Genomic DNA, 25,093 nt, shown 5'->3' with positions numbered 1-25,093 from the left:
AATGATCTTCCCAAACCAAGCTTTCCTAATGAATATGACTTCCCGAGTTTGGCTCATGGAAGTTATACTTCTCTTCCTCCACCTCCTCCAATTATTCTCCCTAACCCACAAGTTCAAGGTCACTCAAGCCCTAATGGCAAGCAAGGTCTATGTGTGATCACATCTTAGAGATGAAGTCACATATTGACAAGCCGGGAGAGTTGGGTGTCAAAGTCTTGAGAAAGTTAGATGTTCAATCACTTTCTAAGTCACATAGTGAGTTCCTTTGGGACTACTATGAAACAGACTATGATTTGGAACGATAGTAAAGCAAATTTGATTAGAAGATCAACTTCCCAAAAACTTTATGGACAGTGACAATGGTGACACTGGAAATCCAGAAAAAGCATTCTCTTCCCAATAGAAAGGGATTGGCCATAGTCAACCCGGTTGACCAAATGGTAAAGAGAAAGGCTAAGTCTGAGATAGTCCCATTACCAAAGGGTCCATATGTTTATTTTGCCAAAGGAAGGGGCGTTGATTGCAAAGCTGCCAAATTTACCTAAGGATGTTAAAGTCAATAAGTTTGACTCTACATCCGGTAGAGCCCATTATCTAACTCTGTTAAGTTCTATTCTGAGATCCTCATTACATGATGTGACTGGGTCACATGTTGATGTTTTAAGAATCAAAGAATAGAGAGAAATCTTAAAGGAAGTATATGTTGATTCTGATCGCGAAGGTGGATTTCGATCGCATCAGAATTTTGAGCAGTTGCTTAAGAAGTTATGATATATTGCTAAGGAATAGATAACAATAATTTTCCATGTGGATTGTAAGGATAAGTTTTTCCGCAAAGTTTTAAAATAAAAGAAAATTGTTTAATTTTATTTATTTGAAGTATCCTTACAATGACAGTTGTGGAAAATTGTTGCTTATATGATTCCACTGACATCAATATTGGAAAATGGATTTGATTCTTTCATTTGTGGTAGTGTCTAAATTTACCAAATCAGGAAAGTTCCTCATCACCCAAGTTTCAATTGGACCGAAACTTAGAATCATGCAAGTTGAATAGTATGATGAATGAGAACTTTCAAGCATTGGAAAATCAAGACTAATTACTTGTTCACATGGATGTGTGAGTCAAGTGAAGGACTAAAGGGATCGAGTACACATTCTTGTGCACTGGTCATATCCACCACAAAGCTCGTTAAGACTATTTGATTTACTAAAGTTTAGTAAATATGGTTATACTTACAAGTTTAAGTATAATTGTGAAACATTGGAAAAGTCTCAGTGTATGGCAGAACGAATGGGAAGAATCAAATTAGGCAGAAAGATAAAAGTTTCTCAAATCTGAAAAGATGGGAGAGTACTTTAGTATCATGTTTGTGATCATCTTAATGATTTAGAAATCATATCACAATTAGTCCTCTAAAGGTCATCTTAGTGCATTCTTATGACTAAGAAGAAAAGTCATGAATTTTTGAAATGGTTAGATCAGGAAGATGAGTCATACTTCGTTCCAAAACAATTCTTAGAGTCATACTCCAAGATTGTAACTTGAGTGACATATCTTAAAGAAAGGTTTAAAACACTTTTCAAATGTAAGAGTAAAAGTGTCCTACTCTTGTACATTTGAAATTGGTAAGTTGTGATGTTTTGGATAAAACAAAGACCAACTAAGGCCAATTGTGTGAAGTGTTTGTCTTGATAAAGAATCCGCACTATCTCTTGAATATTTGGCAAGATAGTCTTATATGTCAAGAGGATAGTAGGAGTCTTAAAGATCCTAAAAAGAATTTCAAGAACTAATCAAGAATAAAACCTGAGGTTCTTCACTAGCACACGACTTGAGGTTTATAACCTATCGTGTTGACATATTATGTGCCCATTCCAGTTAAAGTTGGCTTTGCATAGGAGTTCTGAAAGTTCTCAATTGGTTGCATAACAACTTGGAAGCAATGGCAGGACCTGTACTGCCAGGTGGCAAGAAGTTAAGATTGCATAAGTTCAGTCCATATGAGTTTGGATTTGTCATTATCCTTGTCTTGTGACTATGGTTTTGACGATTCACATGGATAAGAACACATACACCATAAAATCTAAGGTTCATAAGGTTTCTATCCGATTCATGAAAATGTTGGTGAGGAAACACTTCCACCAAGTAGATTTGAAGCAGATGGCAAAAGGTCTAAACAATTGAGACTATTATTACGGCATCCCTTTTCATAGTTCTGAAATTGTTTAGATACACATGCATGCTATCAAAGGAAAGGTGTATGATTTGATAAAGTTTTATCAAAGCATCTCGTATCAGAAATCTGAACTTTGGTAAGAAAGTCAATAAAGTATTGATTTCTAGAAGTCCAGCTAATTTCTGAGTACATGTCAAAGCTAGTGGGAGCATAAGTGTTATGCTAATAATCATCATGTTAGTGGGAGCATGATAATTATTGTTAGTGTTGCAAGTTAGCAATGTTAATTATAGAAAACAAAAGTTTCAATTCGTGAGGCTGCAGGGATTGAAAAAGTTGTTTTGCTATAATTAAGGGAGAGGATATACTTCATTTCAGTTCTAAAGGCTTAGATTAAGACCTTAATCATCTTTAGTCAAGAATATATATATATATATATATATATATATATATATATATATATATATGAATTTCATGTTGGATTGGTTCAACTTAAGGAAATTCTATATATTGCGTTCTCAAAATTCGATTATGATTACGGCATCCCTCTTCATAGTCAAATTTTGAAAACATGGCAAATAAAAATATTGTAGCAAAAGACTGGTCTAGAATCATGTCTTTATGTGAGACATCATGAATCGTGTACCATTTGCTTTGGGTACAGGATCGATTGCATGTGCTATAATATTTGTCATTTCTAAATTTTTTCAAATGCCCAGAGGCATTATGAAGGGAAAAGGTCTAGAATTGGATATGACTAAAATGATTAAGCAATTGTCGAGGACAATCTGAGGTTTACCAAAGATTGGTTGCTCAGGGACAGTTGGAAGTATAGTGCTAATTTTGGAAGGACCGTATTGACATATTCTGAAAAGAGGCATCTCTTATTCAGAAGTGATAGTCAAAATGAGAATATGGAGTTGTCTCCATAGGTGGAAGTTATCTGTGTAAGATTAGAAAACTTAATGCAAGAAGCATGTCCAAAGCAATGTACTTTGAATATGAGACTTAGTTTCCATGGAGTTGATCTCCATTGGAATATCTTATAATGACTGTTGACAAGTCTTTGTGACTTTGTACATATTCATTACAGGAGGGTCAGTGCATATAAGTTTAAAATCTAAACAGATTTCGATAAATGATAGGAATTTGAAATTCTCACATTTTTCGATAAGGATTTGGGAGTGTGAAATTAGAATCATTGAAATTATGTTCAATTGGTTTATTTCACAAAGTAAGGATCATAGACAAACATAGAGTGCATACTTGGTGTATGGCAAAGCTATTGTTTAAGAAAAACATAGTGTACATGCTTGGAGCATGGGACAACTAGTGTTTTTAATTCAAGTATAAAGTTGATAAAACCGAAACAATGAATAATGAGTAATCAGTATGGTGATAAATAAAAGTGTTTATTTATATTCATAGGGTTTGATACCATATTTGATTCATTTATTCTTGTGTTTCACTTTGCATGTTTTGACTTCCAGAATAACTAAGTCGCTCTTCCTGAATGATTAAGTTATTCAAACCATCCACAGTCGGTCATATGTTGGAAGTAGATATGAATCAAGACTGTCATGGGTTGGTTTGTAGAGGTCCAAGTTGGTGGACAAAGTGGTGCTACAACACTCATGAGTGCTCATAAGTTCTGAGTATTGGATTCAACCCGTGCTCATTTGAATCACTTCATGGATTTTATCACGAGTGATCATGAGACGATAATATCTTATATTCTTCAAACCTAAAGATATGAGTTGTTACTATGAGTTGGTTATACATTGATTGCACGAAAACGCATTTGGTAACTCGATGTTATAAAACGTGCCTTTGTGTATGATTCAACAAGTAGTAGAACAAGCCATATGAGTCGAAGTTTATCCATTCCTTTTACCTTCGGGATAAAAGCGATATCTGTGGGCCCCTCAATGATTTAGCGATGACACATGTGAGTGCTTGGCCAAGCCAGGACTGATTTGATTTGTTCAATCAGTCAGTCATCATAAATCGAAAATCGGGAAACAACAAATGGACAGAGAGAATGATTATAATCCATGTCTCAGTCCATATGATATCTAGAATGGAGGAATATATGATCCCTTATCTAATGGACAAGTCATTGACAAGGTGTTTTGGTGATTTGTGATTCCATTTGAGGTGTTTTGGTGATTTGTGATTCCATTTGAGGCTTCCAAACTATTGGGGCTAAGCTCTTAAAGCTTGAAGACATCAAGCTACATCAAAAGGTATGTCATCTAACTAGAACTTTGTAGTATAGGTGCTTCATAATATGCTAGTTAGGATGAAACCTTGGAATAGTTAATATTTGCATGTATAATAGAGAAAACATAGATCCAAGGTTTATAGGGTTGCATGTACACCATAGGAGTGTTAGAATGCTCAAAACCCAACATTAAGCAGTCAAATTAGGGTTTCCTTGTTAGATAACCCTAATTGCCTACCTATTTAAAGAACCTTTGAGACCCAAAAATGTGGCTAAGTCTTCTTTTAGGGTTTCCAGCCGTTTTTGGTGCCTCCTCTCTCCTCCTTCTTCATCCACTTGCTTAGTGGTGTTTGTGACTCCATTAGAGGTGCAACACTTGAGGCACTAAGCTTTCTGAAGCCAAGGATTGATTGTTATTGCTATATAACAATCAAAGGTAAGATCTAAACCCTAATTTCAGTTATAGTTTATTAGATCTAGGGTTTATAAGTCTTGGAAGTTTATTGCATGTTCAAAGTAGAAAAACTAGATCCAAGCAATTAGGGTTGCATGAACACCATAGGATTGATGTTATGCTCAAAACCCATCAGTGGTATCAGAGCCTAGGTCGTTTTTCTATTGAATAGATGCATAATTGAACTGCCAAAGACCTGAAAATCGAAATTTCTTGCTGTCTGCCTGATGAACTCGCCGAGTTGCTCTTAGAACTCGACGAGTAGCTTGAACTCGACGAGTTCCAAAGAGGACTCAACGAGTTGGCTCTTCAGTTGCCGGGTTTTTCAAATTTTTTGTCAGATTTTGATATGGATAATTACCAAAACTCGTTTTTATTGCCTAAAATCGATTTTTTATATTTGGAATGATTATCCTTATCAAAATTGATGGATTTGGTTAAATATGGATAATATAGGATTATTATAAGATAAATATTTGACCTAGTAAGTTTGAAAAGTTTCTATCTACACCCTTTAGGTTTTATAGTTTAAATTTGAACTTAATAGTTTTGTTTTTGAAATTTAAATAGTTAAACCCTAATGTTTTGAAAAGTTTCAAAAACTTGCCCTCAAGTTTTGGAATTTAAATTTTTAATTAAAATTTTAATTTTGAAATATATTTAAATTCTAAACCCTAATGTTTTGAAATGTTTCAAAACTTGCCCTCAAGTTTTGGAATTTAAAATTTTGATTAATAGTTTAATTATGTAATACTTAAATTCTAAAACTCTAGTATTTTTGAAAAGTTCAAATTACACCCTCATGGTTTTGTTAAGTTAATTAAAGTTTAATTAAAAGAGAAAGTTAATAAAACCACCTAGTATTTTAAAAGTGTAAAATACACCCTATACTATATATATATATATATATATATATATATATATATATATATATATATATATATATATATGTAACATTAAAAGTCTAATATTATATATATGAGTAAAGAGTCAGTCTTACCGTTAGTAGGCCTCATTCACGAAGCTGGTCTATAAGGGGTGTTTAAGGAAATTGCATATAAAATGGCGATTGAATGGGTATCCACTCTTACCCACCGCACTCTTGACTAGTCGAGGGTCGTTAGCCGAATGGGTAGGATAGGACGAAACCTTCCATTATAAGTATAAGGAAGTACAAAGTAACTAAATGCTTTTATAAATTCCCAAATCATTGTTACTTTAGGCAAAATGTGAAATTGTATGCTAATCCATGGAATTACACTTCACACCCTTGCCAAACGTTAGTGGAGCGTGCGTGGTTAACCGATACACTAATTTGGGGTTGACATTGGTAGTGAAGGGTGGCTCGATGTTTATCATAGATCAATGGAGCGTGTGTGGTTAACCGACACATTGATTAGGTGATAGTATCATTAAATGCATCACGTAGATTCGTATGGTTATTCACACCTTATTTGTGATCCTCGGCATCCCAGTCACAAATAGAAGGGCAAATCGAGATTAAACATGCCATTGAAAAGTTCAATGAATCTCAAAAGATCTAGGAGTTTCAATTCATTTAAAACTTAAACTTCTTTTTTGTTTTTCATGGTGGGAATTGGTAAATCGTCATTTACCTACCTTCAAATATTCTGCAACTAGATTACGGCATCCCTCTTCTAGGTTGTAGAGTATTGTGTTGGATCCTAGCCTTGATGTTTCGTTTGGGTGTTACATCAAGGATTCTAATCAACTTGAATTGAATTTCTCCCGTTTTGTAGATGTCTGAATCTAACAATGGTCTTCCGAAATCCATTGGAACAAGCTTTCCAAATGAAGATGGCGTTCCAAGAGACGATCAAGGAAATGAGAGTCATGCTTCACTTCCTCCACCTCCTCAAATTGTTCTCCCTAACCCACAAGTTCGAAGGCTTGAAAAGTTCAAGCTCACTCAAGCCCTATTGGCAAGTAAACACGAAGATGGGAAACCTGTGTGTGCACACGTCTTAGAGATGAAGTCACACATTGATAGGTTAAGAATGTTGGGTGTCGAGATTTCAGGTGAGTTGGCTATTGACTGGGTTCTTCAGTCGCTTCCAGAATCATATAGTGAGTTCGTTAGAGAGTACTATATGATGGATCATGACGTGACCCTCATTGATTTGACCTATTTGCTTATAGCTGCTGAATCAGCAATGATTTGGCGAGCTGGTCAAGCAAATTTGTCTGGTGAATCAAACTCCTAAACTTCAATGGACATTGAAAATGGTGACATTGGAGATCCAGAAAAGGTAAATTCTGAGATAGTTCCTTGTGCCATTCTAAAGGAGTCCATTTGCTTTTATTGCCACGAGAAGGGGCATTGGAGACGAAGCTGCCCTATTTACCTGAGAGATCTAAGAGATGAGAGAGTCAAGACGTATGGCTCTACTTCAGGTGAAATCCACCATCTAACTCTTTTAAGTTCCTATTCTAGATTCTTAATACATGATGTGATAAGATTACATTTTGATGTTTTGAAGGATCGAAGAAGAGAGAGGAAGCTTAAGGGAAGAAGTGAGTTGAATCTGATCACGAAGAAATGGATTTTGATCGCATGGATTCAAAGATCGGATTTTTGAGCTGCTACTTTAGAGTTAGGGTAGATTTCTAAGAAATATGTAATAACATAGTTTTTCAGTTGAATTGCATTGTAAGGACAAATTTTTTCCAATAAAATAACTTTTGATTTTTGTCTTATTTATTTATCCTTGCGATGGCATGTATGAAAAATTGATGTTTGAATGTTTCCATTATTAGCAATGATGGATTTGATTCTTTATTATGTTATTTGTGGAAATGTCGAGAATTTGCCAAATAAAGGAAGATTCTCATCGCCCAAGTTTCAGTTGGACAGAAACTTGGAATCATACAACTTGGTTGCGTGATGAATGGGAAACTTCATATTTGGAAATTAGACTAATTCTTTAGCAAAGTGTCAAGAGAAGGACTAGGAGATCGAGTACACTAGGTTGTGCGTTGATCAAGTCCACCACAAGAGTGATAAAGATATTCGTCATGATTTACTAAAGTTTAGTAAATATGGTTATACTTATAAGATTAAGTATAATTCTGAGTTGATCGAAAGAGTTTCAATCAATAGCAGAACGAATAAGAAGAATCAAGTAGGCAGAAAGATAAAAGTTTCTCTATTCTAAGAAGAAGGGAGAGTACCTTTTATTGTGTTTTATGATAAGTCTTAATGATTAAGAACCATATCTCAATTGATCCTCCAAGTGAGTCTTAGTGCATTTGTATGTCTAAGAAGAGGAATCGAGAATTGTAGAAATGGTTAAAATCAAGAAGTCAATCATACTTCGTTCCAATATCAAGTCTTAGAGTTATATTCCAAGATTGTGAATTGAGTGACAAGTCTTTAGTAGGTTTATAACACTCAACAAATGTGGAATTGGAAAAAGTCTTCTTATTCCTGCACATTTGAGATTGGTAAGTTGTGATGTCTTGGATAAGACAAAGACCAACTAGAATCAATTACGTGAAGTGATAGTCTTGATAAAAACTACACTAACACTTAAATATTTGTTTTGTCAAAAAATGTTTCTTGACAAGAGAATCTTATATGTCAAAGAGTCAGTGGGAGTCTTAATGGTCTTGAAAAGTTTCAAGAACAATATCAAGAGTGAACCTAGTTAATCATCACTAGAGCACGACTTGAGGTTTATAACCTATCGTGTTGACATTATTTTGTTTCTGTGCCATTCCAATTAAGCTAAATATGTATGTGAGTTATATGAGTTCTCATTTGAATGCACAAAGACAAAGCACCTTGATCAATGGAAAGTACATTGATATGTAAGGGTAAACCACTTGGAAGACATGGTGGGCACTCGTGTTACCATGAGGCAATAAATCAGGATTGAACAAGTTCAGTCCATATGGTTTTGGATTTGTCGCAAACCTTCGTTTTGGCAAATTCACATGGATAGGAACACATACACCATAAAATCTAAATGACATAAGGTTTCCCTCCTTCATGAAAATGATTGTAAGGAAATGCTTTCACTTAGAGAGATTTTAAGAAGATTGCAATTGTGAAAATTGTATTCTCAAATTCGATTATGATTACGACATCCCTCTTCATAGTTCGAATTGTGAGATTTGGCAATTAGTCTGAACATTTGGGACTTAGTAACATAAGTTCTGAATACATGTCAAAGCTAGTGGGAGCATAAGTGTTATGCTGGTAAGAAAATAATCATCATGTTAGTGGGAGCATAATTATTATGGTAAGTATTGCAAGTTAGCAATATTAATTATAGAAAACAAAGATTCACTTTGCAAAGTTGCAAGGGTTGAAAAGTTGTTTTGCTATAATTAAGGGTGAGAATATTATACTTCATTTCAAAATTCTAAAGTTTAGATCGAGAAATGTTAATAAATTTAGTCAAGGATACATAGTGCATTCTCAAAATTCGATTATGATTACGGCATCCCTCTTCATAGTTCGAATTGTGGGAACAGGGCACATAAAATATTATGGCAGAAGGCTGATAAAGTATCACGTCTTTATGTGAGTCATTATGCATCGTATCCAATACACTTCGGGTATAAGGATCGATTGCATATGCTATAATATTTGACCATTCTGAAATTTTCCAAATGCCTAGGGCATTAAGAGGGAAAAAGGACTAGAATCGGTTTTGACTAAAATAATTAAACAACTATCAAAGGACGATCTGAGGTTCACTGAGGATTTGTCGCTTGTGAGTAGTTGGAAGTATAGTACTGGGTGGACTATATTGACATCATTATGAATAGATAAGATTCTATTAAGAATGAGTTGTCATATGGCAAATATGGAAATGTTTCCATTAATGGGAGTTGGATATTAAGAAATATGTCTAGATTAGAAACTTTTATGCGAGAAGGATGTTCAAAGGAATGTACTTTGAATGTGAGACTTCACGTCTATGGAATTGTCTTGTAACAATTTCCGATAGAGTACTTTGTGATTTCATTGGCCAAGTCTTGATTACTTTTGTGTTATGACTTTACGAAAGGATCGTTGCATAAAATGTTAGAATCTGACATATTCTAAAAGTGGCAAGAATTTGGTATTCCTACAGTAATGATAAGGATTGGGGATTGTGAAATGAGTTTCATTGGAAAAGTTTTTCAATTGATCTATTTCACAAAGTATGGACCATAGGAAACCAAAATGTGCATGCTTGAAGCATGGGACAATTGTGGTTATAATTCGAGTAATAAGTTGATTTTCTAAAACAGTAAGCAATGAATAATGAGTAATCAATATGGTGTTTAAATAAAAGTGTTTTTATTTACGCTCAAAAGTTTTGGGGCTATATAGGATTAATATTATTATTGCGTTTCACTTTGGGGACTGGAATTGTAATTATAGGATAATTAAGAATTAATTTTGTGACTAAAAGAGATTAATTAAACTTAGCGGACTGGAATTGTAATTATAGGATAATTGCAATTGGGTTATGGATCACCTTGGAATAATAGGTTGGACGAATTTTATGGGGAAGCCCATTAGAAATCGTCCAAGGCATGTTCCAGAAGGGGTCCATGGGCTGCTTAGGGCTTAAGCAGTCAAATTAGGGTTTCCTTGTTAGATAACCCTAATTGCCTACCTATTTAAAGAACCCTTGAGACCAAAAAACGTGGCTAAGTCTTCTTTTAGGGTTTCCAGCCGTTTTTGGTGCCTCCTCTCTCCTTCTTCTTCATCCAATTGCTTAGTGGTGTTTGTGACTCCATTAGAGGTGCAACACTTGAGGCACTAAGCTTTCTAAAGCCAAGGATTGATTGTTATTGCTATATAACAATCAAAGGTAAGATCTAAACCCTAATTTCAGTTATAGTTTATTAGATCTAGGGTTTATAAGTCTTGGAAGTTTATTGCATGTTCAAAGTAGAAAAACTAGATCCAAGCAATTAGGGTTGCATGAACACCATAGGATTGATGTTATGCTCAAACCCATCAGAAACAACACGAGCATCCGATGTACTGTGATCAGATTCGGAAGTTCTTGACCGTTTTGAGCCACTATCGATGTGTTCGTCGCTCGTGTTTTGATTTTGCCATTTTTTGTTGCCTTTGAGTAGATTTCATACTTCAAACAATTTGTCTTTCAGTACGCTGAGCGTACTGATGAGACGTTGGGCGTACGCTCCGGTTTATAACAAGCCAAAACAGTACCAACCACTCCCAGAGCAACAAGTGTAGTGCTCAGAGTGTTGCTCTTCAGTGGTTCTAAACCAATAGCAGATAACCACTAGTGGTGCACGATCCGCCAATAGGACACATACACGTCCTGGCGGTCCAGACAAGACAATAAGTACTGTCGGGGACATGCTCCCACGACGACAGGTATAAAAGAGATACTTCTTCAGAAGAAGGGATCTCCTCTCTCTCTCTCTATCTATCTATCTATCTATCTCAAACTAAACCCTAATTCTCTCATACAACTACTGACTAGACCGTCGGAGTCTCATTCCGGGACCCCCTCCCGGACGACGACTAATGTCGGCTCTTTCTTTACTGTGATTCTCAGGCTTAACTCAGGCAAAACCACCACTGACGGCGTTAAGCTCTGATAGGTGCATTTTATGCACCTATTTTGCATGTTATTTCTGTCATTTCATAGCATTCTACTTCATAATTCTTGCATTTAGTTAATTATTTGGGCAATTGCATATTTCATTAAGAACGCCTGGTACTTCACCATTTTTGATTTATTTTGCAGGCATTATGGAGCATGGAACGTGGAGCTTGGATGCATGGATGTATGGATACATGGAGCTTGGATGCTTGGAGCTTTGGAGCATGAGGAGAAGATGAACCGGTCATTCCATGGCAGAAAACATGAAGATGGAACTCGAGTCATTGTGCATTATTATCATAGCAAAGGACTATGTTTGAAACGTGATTCTTGTCACACCGACACGGGTCGTGTTTGTCCTTTGTCATCTTATATTTGACCAACATGACTCGTGGTGAAGCTAGATTGAAGATGGAGCCAACAGTGAAGACTTTTTGGAACTTTAGCAAAAAGCATGGGCCATGCCAAGAACACATGGTCAAGACAAATGGCTATGCCAAAAACACATGGGCAAAAGGCATGGCCATGCCAAAAACACATGGTCTCATGGCATGGACGTGAACATTAATTAAAATAGGAGGAGACATCATTTTTTGGAGAGAACGGTTTTTGGAGCAGTTGAGGGCGATCTTGGGCGATTCTAGGAGAATTTTTGGAGCTTTTGAGAAGACCTAATCATTGCAAACACATTTGATTTCATTTTTGTAAGCATTAAACATTTGATTCCATCTTTATTCTTGTTTGATTTGTTCTTAGCCATGTGTGGCTAAGAAACCCTAGTTTCTAGTTCTTGTTCAAAACATGTTGATTGCTTGACTTGAAGCATATGATTTGATGTTTGATTTGTGATTCTATTCTAGTGATTATGTTTTTGTTTAAACTAGAAACCTTAAATTTGATTTGTGTTTGATTGGCCACTTCGATGAATTTATTTTTTGTGCAGTTAATTAACTTTTAGGGCACCTAATCGTTCCATTAAGTTAATAATTGGTAACAAGCAATAAGTTTTCTTATTGTAAAACATATATCACATGTTTTCACACTTCCGAGCGTATGAGAAGAAATGAACATTGTTGGGAAGCTTGTACAAAACTTAATGCAGTTTTTCAATACAATCTAAGAGCGTGTTTAGGTTGAATTAGTAAAGCTAGGTCTAGTCAAAGAGCGTGTTTTGGTTAGATAATTTGGCAAGCGAGAGTTGTTAGAGCATGATAATATCTTTCAGTACCAACTTAGAATAACAATCTTGAATTACATCAAGTCATAATCAAGTTGAACAACAACATTGAGAACTAGAACTGGAAGCACTTTTACAACTTGTTTACAAATCTATTTCATTTTCTGCATGTTTGAAAGTTGATTATTATTTTCATTATTTGACTTTTGCAAACAAGCGAGAGGTATATACATAATCAAGGTTCGACCCCCGAACCTGGACGGCGGAAACGTCCGGGGGCGGATGACTTTGTGTACAGTATCATAACAATTGAATATGAATGAAACATAGCAACCAAACATCATACATTGGAAATACACACTTACATAGTTTACATATTGAATCTTGTTCATCAGTTACACAAAAGTAAGAAAGTAAAATTTCTTGAAGTCGCACCACTTGATCTTATAGTCGAACTTATTACCTGCTACTGGAATTCCTGAGAATACAAGTCGTTTTGAAAAGCGTCAACTAACAAGTTGGTGAGTTCATAAGCAGTTTTGAATAAAAATGGTTTTTGTACTTGTTTAGAATCGTTTTCATATTGCTTTCAAAAATCCAATATTTTCTAAAAAGAAATGGTTTGAAATATTTGTGTCCAATCTTATATTAATGCATGTGTGTTAATGTTTGCGAAAATAGAAAGAGAATGATTTCCAGACAACCCGATGTTGTCTGCAATAGATAATGCTGAAATCTCAACCCCGGTGGTTGAGTACCGATGCTTATAGATTGTCGTTTTATCAAAAAGAAGGTTTCCCGTTTTATCCCAAAAAGAAAATAGAATGGTTTCCTGTTTTATCCCAAAAAGAAAATAGAATGGTTTCCCGTAAATCTTATAACGTTAATTCCTCTAAATGAGTCGTTATAACCATACTAAATAATGACAATTTCGCCTGTCTTTGCGTCTTTGGGACGCCGACGGAATAGGATAAGGTTTTTGTCACCCTAGACTGGCCTAGTCTAACTGTAGCGAACAGCTCAGGTGTGGGGTGTCACCCCCGTATAGATCAATACACAAACCCCCGCTTTCCCTCCAGGAAACTCTGGTTATAACTACAGGCTACGATTATACACTCAAAGGTGCCAACCGACAGGTCTCACTAGATCCTTAATCGAAAATTTACACAGAAAAGAAAGAAGAACACATATAAAACTCATCCCCAGACCCAATAAACATGTAAGTGGACCACTAAGGCCCACTATACGTATCTATTATTTTCAAGCACAAAAGGAATGTGAATGTCTACCCTGAGCCCAATATACATGTAAAAGGACACTAAGGCCCACTAAACATGTATATTATTTCCAGGCCCAATAAGGATAAAAATATCGTGTTTAAACCGTTTGTTATTGTTTTGTTTATTTTAGCTCGATTATTTACAAAATTGATATAAAAAGCCCACTTTTTGTAAAAATGACGTTCTTGGCCCAATAGGCCACAAAATTTTCAATTAAGGCCCAATTATAGTAAAAATAAAACTTTAGCCCCCATTTTGTTCAAAACTTGCGTTTTTTACTAGTTTGTGGTAAAAATAACATTTTAAACTCATTTTTGTCGAAAATATCATTTTTGGCTTGATTTTTGTGAAATACATATTTTTCTGGTTTTTGGCTTTTCTGACCTAGTTGTTGGAAAATTTGTAGAAAAATCATCGTAAGTCGAAATTTGGATCCGTAAATTCTAGAAGTTTGTAAATTTTGTCTACTTTGTTCACAATTTTTCTCATAATTTTTATTGGCCTCTAACAAGTGTGAAATTGCTCACCTTCACAGGTTGGTCCGAAATTATTTCAAATCTGATAGGCAGTTTTGTAAAATTCGCCAAAATAGTAGAAAAATCGTATGAAAACGTGAGAGTAGTCATTTTAAAGGTAATAACCTGAACTTTTTGAATGTAAAACAGTTTTGAAAAATATTACCATTAAGGAGGTCAAAACAGTTCGAGATTGGACTAAAACTTTTCTGTCAAGGGCTGATTTTTGAGTTTAAGTTATCTAAGTTTGTTCACAACACTTGTTTTTGCTATTTTAAGTGGATAAATCCAAGATCTACAAGTTTACAAGTATTATATGTGAGGACACATACTTTTCTCAAGGTTTATATGAAGATCCAAGTGATAAACTTCATTTTCAAGTAAAGATCTAAAAGTTAAACACATAAACATGCATATATACATAGATCTAACACAAAAGCACTTGTATTCTCCCCCAAAAACATTATAAAACCGAAAACAAGGGGGTATGAACTCACCTTGGGGGTTTTTGAGATGTAGATGAAGAAGAAGAAGGATCTTTGAACCTAGCTTGAGTTTTTGGTGAGATCTCAAAATGGCGGTGGATCTAAGAGTTTTAACACCAAGCAAATGATGTAAACAAGAGTTTAGCTTGAAGGATATGATAATCTTTAAGATTAACAAGAGTACTTACCAATTTATGAAGGCTTAAAGAGAGCTTTTTGAAAAACACATGCACACCCACGAATTTTAGAGAAAGAAAGAGGAAAATTCCTTTGAGTTTTAGAGAGATGATGAGAGTAGTGTGGGTGAGTTTGAAATGAGAAGTGGAGAGGGTTTGAGTGGTGTTTGGCCGAGATAAGGAAGAGAGAGGGGAGATAGAGTGGTTTTTGCATGGAGGTTAAAATTTAGTGCATGGAAGTATGCAATACAATTTCTTGGTTGTATGAGATATAATAATGAGGTGTCAAAAGCATACATCTTTCTTATATCTCTTTTTTTTTATAATGGGCTAACCGGCCCAAGAGGGATCTTTAGCCCAAAAAGGATTAGTTTCGAGTTTTGGGCTTGGCCTAAAAGAGTTCTTGGTTCATTAAGAAGTTTTCGGCTCATTAGAGCCCAAGGAAGGGTTTTCGGCCCAATATAAGGTCTAATAAATGTTTTCGGCCCAAAAAGAACTAAGTTGAGGGCTTATTGGCCCACTAGGGCCCAATAAGAAGGGTTCGGTCCATTAAGAGTGTTTTTAACCCTAAAAAATGCTAAGATGGAGTTTTGGGTCCACTATGACCTAATAAAGGTGTTTACATATTAATCTAATTTTTGTCAGTTGTGACATTTATGATGGCGTCCATAGATTGTTTAGCAACATCGGTTGGGAGAAACTTCTCACTTTGGAACCAATGGAATCGTATAAAAACACAACCATTGAATTCTTACAATCTTTGGAATTCAATGACAATGCCAAATGTCTCTCATTCCGTCTCATGCGTTTGCAATTTAAACCGAGTCTAGACGATCTTAGTGGGTTTGTTGGGATTTCTAAATTCAATACTTATGGTCCCAAATTAGGCTACATGCGAGAGAAAAATAATATTTTCAAAGCCCAGGTCAAAGCCTTTTGGAAGGAAATCACGGGGCTTGATGTGTATGAGGCTCGATCCGCCAAAGCATCTCATATCATTCATCCGATCTTAAGGGTGGCTCTCCGAATTATTGCTAACATTGTCTTCCCCCAAGAAGACGTTAGCAGAGCCGGTAAGATGGAGTTAGAAATTCTTTGGTGCATGGTCACCGGCTTGAAGAGACCACATTTTGGCGCCTTCCTTGCTTCCAAACTTCTCAAGGTCTCTACCAGTGATTTCGGCCCTATCCTTTGTGGCGGGATTATCTCTTATCTTGCCACCCGCCTTGCTTGTGCCGAGCTTTTTGAGAGCAAGCGCTCGGATCTCGAGAAAATCACACAAGGCTCTACTACCATCACATCCAATGTCCTTGTATCCTCATCTTTCTTCCGTAGAGAAGGTGATGGTAGTATCACATGGTTGGTGCAGGGTGAGCCACATTTCCGAGTTCCTGCTGGGGATTTCAGTTCCCTCCAACTCCAGCAGGACATCACTCAGACTCGGTGGTGTCTACCAAAGAATATTTCTGCATATTCCATTCCACGCGCTCCCGTTCCCATCCCGAGAGCTCGTGAGCGGCCAGTCGTCGACCACGAAGACGACATCCCTATTCCTCCCGCTCACTCCACTCCTCCCACTGCAGGGGGATCCACTTCTGTTGCCCTGGTGGAGACCGCACGTTATTTCTACACCAGGCGGGCGACTCAGTACCATGACACATACATGAGGCGTTTTGATCACCTTGATCAAGTTGTTGCCGACATCCGCGCTGATTTGTCTGCAACCAACGCCTCCGTTCAACAATTGACACAATCGGTACAAGAAGCTATGCAGTTCATGCAGCGTTGCCCCCCCCCCTCGCGGTCAGTAGGTTACCCTACCCTCTCCGAGCATCGAGGACGATGCTAAATCTTAAGCTTGGGGAGGGGTCTTTGTACATTAGGTTCTAGTTTCCACATGCTTTTAATCAAAAAAAAATCCAAACAATTTTTATTTTTCTTATTTTCATGCATTCATTTCAAAGCTCACAAAAAAAACGAGATGAGGACAATCTTTACATACGATAGCTCCATGAAGTGGGAAAACAAAAAAATCAAAATGAGAAAAATACCGAAGCGACCGGATTGTTACCGGAAGTGTAGAATCAGCTGTCATAACTAGGGGACCCAAACACCGTAATTCGAGACCCCAACCTTAGATAATAAAAAAATGGCATACTGAAACATTTTTGTGGGCGGTAATAACAGCTTTATGATGATTTGCTTTTGAATGTTTAAAAAGAATCTTTATCGACAAATCTGGACCCACGGAACACGGACCTATTTGTTGACACGCGTTACCCTCGCGGTAACAAAGAGCTTAAGTATCAGATCCACACAGTCAAGAATGAAGAAAGGGTACAACCGTCATATCCGGTACCCAAATCAAAATTTCAAGCGCTCAATCGAAAAAAAAAAATCAAAAAGTTGACTGAAGAACTCAAGCTCAAAACGAAGATACAAATCCAAGTTCAATCAAACCAGAAGCCATATCAAAGTCAAATCTAGCGAATGAAGAACTGTGTGATATGATACTTGTGGCTCTCGAAAAAGTGAAAGCATAGGAGCTGGGCCCCTTCGGGTGGGATCACTGCTTCAGCGAAAGCTGATTTGCCATGACGGGTTCTTAAGGATGCGTCGATTCTGATTCTTGACTATCTAGTCTTAAGGACATGAGATCCCGAACTATGTTATTTTCGCTCACAAAAGCTAATTAAGGTATAAAGTTTAAATAAAACTATGGTTGATTTATTGGGTTACATCGTTTCGTGGTCTTCCTCACTTTGGGAGTCTGTGATACACGAAAGGTAGCAGGATGGTCGCCTAGGTATTACTGATTGGAGCCCCATCGATGTAAAGTCTGATCGTTTTTCTTTGGTTCATTTTTTCTTAAGTATATATATATATATATATATATATATATATATATATATATATATATATATATATATATATACATATGTTATTTTCATTAGTCTTTTTTTCCCTTTTATTGCATGCATTCACTCTTCATTCCATTTAGTCCTTTTCGTTCCTTCCATTCTTTTCTTCTTAGTTTCTTTTTAGTCATCTATCGTCTTCTCTAGGGTGATTCTCGATTTTGTTCTTTCTTGAGGACAAGAAAGGTTTAAGCTTGGGGAGGTCTAATAGGTGCATTTTATGCACCTATTTTGCATGTTATTTCTGTCATTTCATAGCATTCTACTTCATAATTCTTGCATTTAGTTAATTATTTGGGCAATTGCATATTTCATTAAGAACGCCTGGTACTTCACTATTTTTGATTTATTTTGCAGGCATTATGGAGCATGGAACGTGGAGCTTGGATGCATGGATGTATGGATACATGGAGCTTGGATGCTTGGAGCTTTGGAGCATGAGGAGAAGATGAACCGGTCATTCCATGGAAGAAAACATGAAGATGGAACCCGAGTCATTGTGCATTATTATCATAGCAAAGGACTATGTTTGAAACGTGATTCTTGTCACACCGACACGGGTCGTGTTTGTCCTTTGTCATCTTATATTTGAGCAACATGACTCGTGGTGAAGCTAGATTGAAGATGGAGCCAACAATGAAGACTTTTTGGAATTTTAGCAAAAAGCATGGGCCATGCCAAAAACACATGGTCAAGACAAATGGCCATGCCAAAAACACATGGGCAAAAGGCATGGCCATGCCAAAAACGCATGGTCTCATGGCATGCACGTGAACATTAATTAAAACAGGAGGAGACGTTATTTTTTGGAGAGGACGGTTTTTGGAGCAGTTGAGGGCGATCTTGGGCGATTCTAGGAGAATTTTTGGAGCTTTTGAGAAGACCTAATCATTGCAATCACATTTGATTTCATTTATGTAAGCATTAAAAATTTGATTCCATCTTTATTCTTGTTTGATTTGTTCTTAGCCATGTGTGGCTAAGAAACCCTAGTTTCTAGTTCTTGTTCAAAACATGTTGATTGCTTGACTTGAAGCATATGATTTGATGTTTGATTTGTGATTCTATTCTAGTGATTATGTTTTTGTTTAAACTAGAACCCTTAAATTTGATTTGTGTTTGATTGGCCACTTTCATGAATTGAATTTTTGTGCAGTTAATTAACTTTTAGGGCACCTAATCGTTCTATTAAGTTAATAATTGGTAACAAGCAATAAGTTTTCTTATTGTAAAACATATATCACATGTTTTCACACTTCCGAGCGTATGAGAAGAAATGAACATTGTTGGGAAGCTTGTACAAAACTTAATGCAGTTTTTCAATACAATCTAAGAGCGTATTTAGGTTGAATTAGTAAAGCTAGGTTTAGTCAAAGAGTGTGTTTTGGTTAGATAATTTGGCAAGCGAGAGGTGTTAGAGCGTGTTAATATCTTTCAGTGCCAACTTAGAATAGCAATCTTGAATTACATCAAGTCATAATCAAGTTGAACAACAACATTGAGAACTAGAACTGGAAGCACTTTTACAACTTGTTTACAAATCTATTTCATTTTCTGTATGTTTCAAAGTTGATTGTTATTTTCATTATTTGACTTTTGCAAACAAACCCCCCTTTTGTGACCAAAGTACCTTGCGCAAATAGGTATAGACTTTTATCTCGTGTCTCTGTGGTTCGACCCTGCTTACTTTGTACTACTCTTTAGTGCATTAAAGCAGTGTATTTGGAGTCTGTTGTACCCCTATTATTTGTTGGGTTTGACACGCCTAACAAGCTCGTACCCATATCACAACAATAATGTTTCAGAATAGTGGTAAAATTGGCAAATACTCGAATGTTGGGTCAATTAGCTATATTCTCAAAAATCATAATCATGTAATCATTGTGATTATCCCAATAAAAAGTCTAAGTATGTTTAATATACAAAAAGAAAATCCGAAATAACTAAAATTGAACACATCGAATTGTTGGAGTATTAATTTTTGACATAAACCCTAAAAGTACATGGAGAAGTAAAACTATTTATACACTACAAGAATTTAATCATATGGCGACGACTGAAGTCGTCGCTACAAGTACCCCTGTGTGACGACAAGTTGTCACCATAGATGTTGCCAACTTTGACCAAATTTGTTTGACCGGAAAATCTATGCCAACATCATGTTGTCGTCATGGCTTCGACGGGAATGAAAATATGGTTCGCGGTTTTCTGAAAACCTATACCGACGACATTTCGTCGGTATAGGTTCTGATATTACAATTTCTATTTATTTATAATTCACGTAGTAGAAAAATTAAAACATGGTAGTTTTTGTGAAATCTATATTGACGTCGTCGGTATAACCTTTTGTATAAAAACGGTTGTGAACCTTTTGGCGACGACATATGATCGCTACAGATCCAATGTATCACAACGACAAGTCTTCGGTATACATTTGGCCTATCCCGACGACAAGTCGTCGGTAAAAGCAATTAATAAAACTTTTTTTTCGAAAATAATTTCCGACGATACATGTGCCGACGACTTGTCGTCGGCATAGGGGGTACCTATCCGGACGACACCTATCCCGACAACAATTTTCACCTATTGCGACAAGGCTATGCCGACGACATTGAGCCAACGACATGTCGTCGGTGTAGGTTATGCCTACGACTTGTCATCAGGACATGGTCAAAATGTGTCGTCGTCATAGGGTTAAATTCTTGTAGTGGTAGTTTAGCAGTTGGAAAATATGCCCCTCTCCAATGGGGGTTGGGGGTTCAAATCCGGTTTGATACATTTTGTAGTTTATGATTATGTTAATTAAGAGTTGTTTAATAAAAGATAAACTATTTGTGCCAAGTTGATATTCTTGATTTTAAATATTGTTTCCAAAAATTCATAATATTAAATTCTAAACAATTAGCTAGGCTAGGATTTATTTTTCGTTGTTTTATTAAATATTTTGTTTTCACATACACTTAGTATCATTTATTATAAACTGTTTTTCTTGAATATTAAATACTATATAGGTTTCATAAAATATAAGTGTAGCTATAATGTGAACAAATTAATGTGAACAATAATACTCTTTAAGAATTACATGTGATGTCAATTTTCAAGTTATTAATTTGTTAATAAGCACATTACATTCATTCATAGATCTTTGATCATCTTATAGGAAAGGCCTTGGACGACAAGACACTGTATGGTCCTTTAACCGGTGGAGGAGGCCCAAAAATCTCCCAAAACCGCAGTGTCTCATCCCCACCAGCCGACACCAATGTGAGTCCATCCGGGTTCTGAGCCAGCTGCAAGACTCGCGATGAGTGACTTGATAACTCCCCTGCTTTAACCATTGAAGGGTACCTCCATAGTGACAGCGTGTTCTTACGTTCATCATTTGTGCTGAACCCATGCCCACTTACTATCTCCTTATAATGTCTGTTCCATTCCAGCCCACAAATCTGCACAATTAATTACTTTCCATGCATAAGATACAAAGAACAACGTACCTTCCATTCATGCACAATGTAGAACTATACATACGAAGAATTAATGGAAAGTGAAATGAAGAAAGAGTAATGCATACCTGTGCTTCTGTGTTGACGCTAGTGATACAAGTCCCTTGTTGAGTGTTCCATAACTTAATGCAGCCATCATCTGTGCCACCACCGGAGGCTAAGACTTGAAAGTTATAAGGGCACCAAGCAAGAGCCTTGACTGCAGCCACATGGTTAGTGAAGCGGTGGACAAACCGGGCTGAGTTCATCCGTGATGCTTCCCAGATGTACACCACGTTATCATCACCACCACTAGCCAGTAAGTTCCCAGTCATTGACCATTTCAACCCACACACTCGACTCCTATGCGCCTTTACTTCTGATACTAAACTGTTTCTCACCCTCGCTGCCAACCAAAATGCAATATTTTTATTTTATTTTCAATCATATAATTTAATCCGGTATTTGCTATAAAATCAATTAAGAGTGTATTTTTTTTATTGGAAATCGAGGAATTGATATATATATATATATATATATATATATATATATATATATATATATATATATATAAAAATCGACAAATACCATCATGGTTCAAGATAGCTTTGTTGCCGCCTGATGTTAAAATGTGGCCATTCCATGAAGTTGCTCTGACCATCGCATGGTGACCTTCTAGTCTTCTGATCTGTGTAATATAAATGTAAGATTCTAAACACACTACCAACTCAAAAGTCAAAACAAATAAACATCTCGTATATATCATTGAGAAATAGCTAACATACTTTCATTTATTTGTGTATTATATCACCATACTTTCATTTCTTTTTATTATAGCAATGTACTTTCAATTCTTGTCATGTTAAGGCATTGTATTTTTATTTTTTGAGTAATCAACCAAATGATAGCTTTGTACTTTTATTTGTTTTTTGAGAATCTAACAATGAAAATTGTTTTGTATGTTAATGATATTTTGCAATAATTGGTAGCCTTTTCAAAAAGTAACGGTGTAATAAGAAAAATTGAAAATAAAATGTTTTTATAAACAAATAATTGAAAATATGTTGCTATCTTTTATATTTAGCCCTATTTTCAATGTATAAAATAAGTGCAACAAATACTTGGCTACAATGTTATAATTTATTTATAAAGGATTCACCTTTCTATATATTATATTAAGCCCAATTTGTTTATGGGCCCTTGATTCACAAACCTAGAGAATCACTAGAGTAATTGTAACTTGTAAGTAAAAGAGGAAAAAAAAAAGAGAATCGTACGAGTTTGCAAGTTTCGGCGTCCCAGAGCTGAATCTTGGAGCTTGAATGACCAACGGCGAGTGTTTTGCCGTCATGAGACCATGAAACGCTAGACGGATGATCATTCAAGGCGTTAGGTTTAAATATATGATGAAGCCCTTCATTCGCAGCGTTCCAGAGGTACAATCTTCGACCCAATGCAATCGCAAGAATGTTGTTCTTCCCCCAATCCATTATGTTCATGTAGAAATCATCCCTTAGATCTGGTGCATCCAGTATTCTTGATTCTTTCTGAACATAAAAACAACACAGCTGATGATGATCTTGAAAGGAAATTTCGTAAGCTATAAACAGAGATTGATCACCTTGGGAAGTTTTCTTTGTTGGTTTGAGGTGTTATTGTTGAAATTTTCTTCATCACTACGACGGATTTCATCAATGTATCGGATTGATTTTCTACTTGATTTCGGGCTTCCTCTGAAAACAAGCATTCTGAAGGGTCTTCCTTCGCTATCCAACGTCAGATTCCCCTCCATTATTCTTCGGTATTCCGCCTGTTCCACAGAAAATTAATCAAAAACATGAAAAACCCTTTCAAGCACACTAAAAATCTGGAATGCCCGTGTTCAAATTTCGAATCAATACCAAGAACCCTCAAAATCCAGATTACCCGTTGACGAATTCCAATTTAAAATAGCATAAATTTGAAGCAAAAACCAATAAGGAAGACACAAACATGAAATATTTTGAAGAAAATTCAGAACAAAAAACTGGAACGGAAAAAAGACCAACACTAAAATTGCATCTGGTAGAAAAATTGGTTCTGTTGGTCAACAGGGCGTAGGCTTGATCAAGATCCATCAAACTCCTGTTGGGTATGAACCGATCGCCCTAAATTAACAACACCCAGAAATAAAAACCCCAATTAGCTTATCAAGAAGTGTTCGAAGTAATTGAGAAAGAATGAGGGCAGGTGGTTCACCGGAAAATCATATTCGACGGGGCTGTTATGGAGGCGAGTTGGAGAGTACCAATCCGATTGTAATTTCCAATCCCTTAAAGGGTCTGAATTCAATTCCAATTCCATCATTTCCGTATGATGGATGGAATTTGGGATCGGAAGAACATGAGAGTAGGAAGAAAGATCTTGTTGGTTGCTCATGAAATTGGCGCCAAAACTGGTTTGTAAAACAGAGTGTTTCACCGGAAAAAGAAGTTACTCCTCGTGGGAAATCTCCTGGTAACCTCTATTTACTTAAATCGGGGTAAAATTATTTCTTACAGCCATAATTGTGTATGTATGTATATCTCCAAAATAACTATTATAGATTTTTTTTTTGGGCAAAATACGTATTTGTAATAAAACTTTATAAATTAATTTATTTATGAAAATAAACAAAGAGAAATCAAATATTCTTCTATATTTTCTTTCTACTTATCTTCCTACTCATTAGATCAATGCAAGTGTCAAAATCAAAGGAGGAGATTAAGAGAAAGAATTAGTGGATTACACATGCCAATATTTGATATGAGTAGGAATATAAATAGATACAAATAGTAGGAAGATATTTAATTTTTCATAGACAAATAGACACTTATCCATTTTGACGCATGTAAAATTGCCAAATCCTTACAAAAGAACTTCAACTCTATAAGTTTTTCAAAACCGCTACGTTTATTTTGTAGCTTTCTATTATGAAACATCGATCAAATAAGAAATTGTATAAATAATTTACAAAGAGAACAAGGATCAAATAAGATAGGGTATGAATAATATATATATATATATATATATATATATATATATATATATATAGAGAGAGAGAGAGAGAGAAGAATGATCATTTGAGAACTTATAGTTTCCCGAGAACTCGAGAACTAAACGTGAAGCATTGGATAAAAAAAAAAGGATGGTCAATATGCTTTATGGTATTTTTGTAAATAAATTGAAAAGTAAAGACACGGGGGTACCTTAACAAAATGACATTAGGGGTATTTTAGGGATATAAAAATTTACCCCCAATTAACTGATCTTATCTCTCTTTCTCGTCAAACTAGTACCTCGTTCCACCATGATAGCTTCTGGTGGAAGATTTCTCTCCAGACCCTTCACGACGACCATTGAATCCGCCAATCTCCCTAAAAACGACATCATCATCACCGTCTCCTCCAAAACCTACATCACCGCCACCTTTCCTAGAACGTATACCACAAACGCCTTCAAGATCTGTAATTAATAATCACTCCTTGAACGGATTGTTTTTCGATCATCAATGAAGATGGAGAAGGAGATGTCTAGATTAATCTCGATTATGATCTTTCAATGATGAAATTCAAGATC

The 25,093-nt window shown here is 35.9% G+C and overlaps 1 protein-coding gene across 1 annotated transcript; it reads right to left on the bottom strand.

Moving 5' to 3' along the window:
• Positions 1 to 21,156: 21,156 nt before the first annotated feature.
• Positions 21,157 to 23,983, bottom strand: LOC145157129 (cell division cycle 20.5, cofactor of APC complex-like). Its single transcript, XM_079076247.1, has 7 exons — positions 23,735 to 23,983; positions 23,545 to 23,643; positions 23,118 to 23,306; positions 22,774 to 23,043; positions 22,085 to 22,184; positions 21,586 to 21,902; positions 21,157 to 21,460 (listed from the first exon to the last, which is right to left on the bottom strand). The coding sequence occupies exons 1-7, from the start codon at positions 23,912 to 23,914 to the stop codon at positions 21,164 to 21,166; spliced, it is 1,452 nt and encodes a 483-aa protein (XP_078932373.1). The 5' UTR covers positions 23,915 to 23,983; the 3' UTR covers positions 21,157 to 21,163.
• Between the last annotated feature and the right edge of the window lie 1,110 nt (positions 23,984 to 25,093).

The sequence above is a fragment of the Lactuca virosa genome, chromosome 2 (assembly GCF_052849685.1).
Source record: "Lactuca virosa cultivar CGN04683 chromosome 2, Lactuca_virosa_CGN04683_v6, whole genome shotgun sequence".
In the NCBI taxonomy this organism is placed as follows: Eukaryota; Viridiplantae; Streptophyta; class Magnoliopsida; order Asterales; family Asteraceae; genus Lactuca; species Lactuca virosa.
This window is presented reverse-complemented; position numbering and strand designations above follow the sequence as displayed.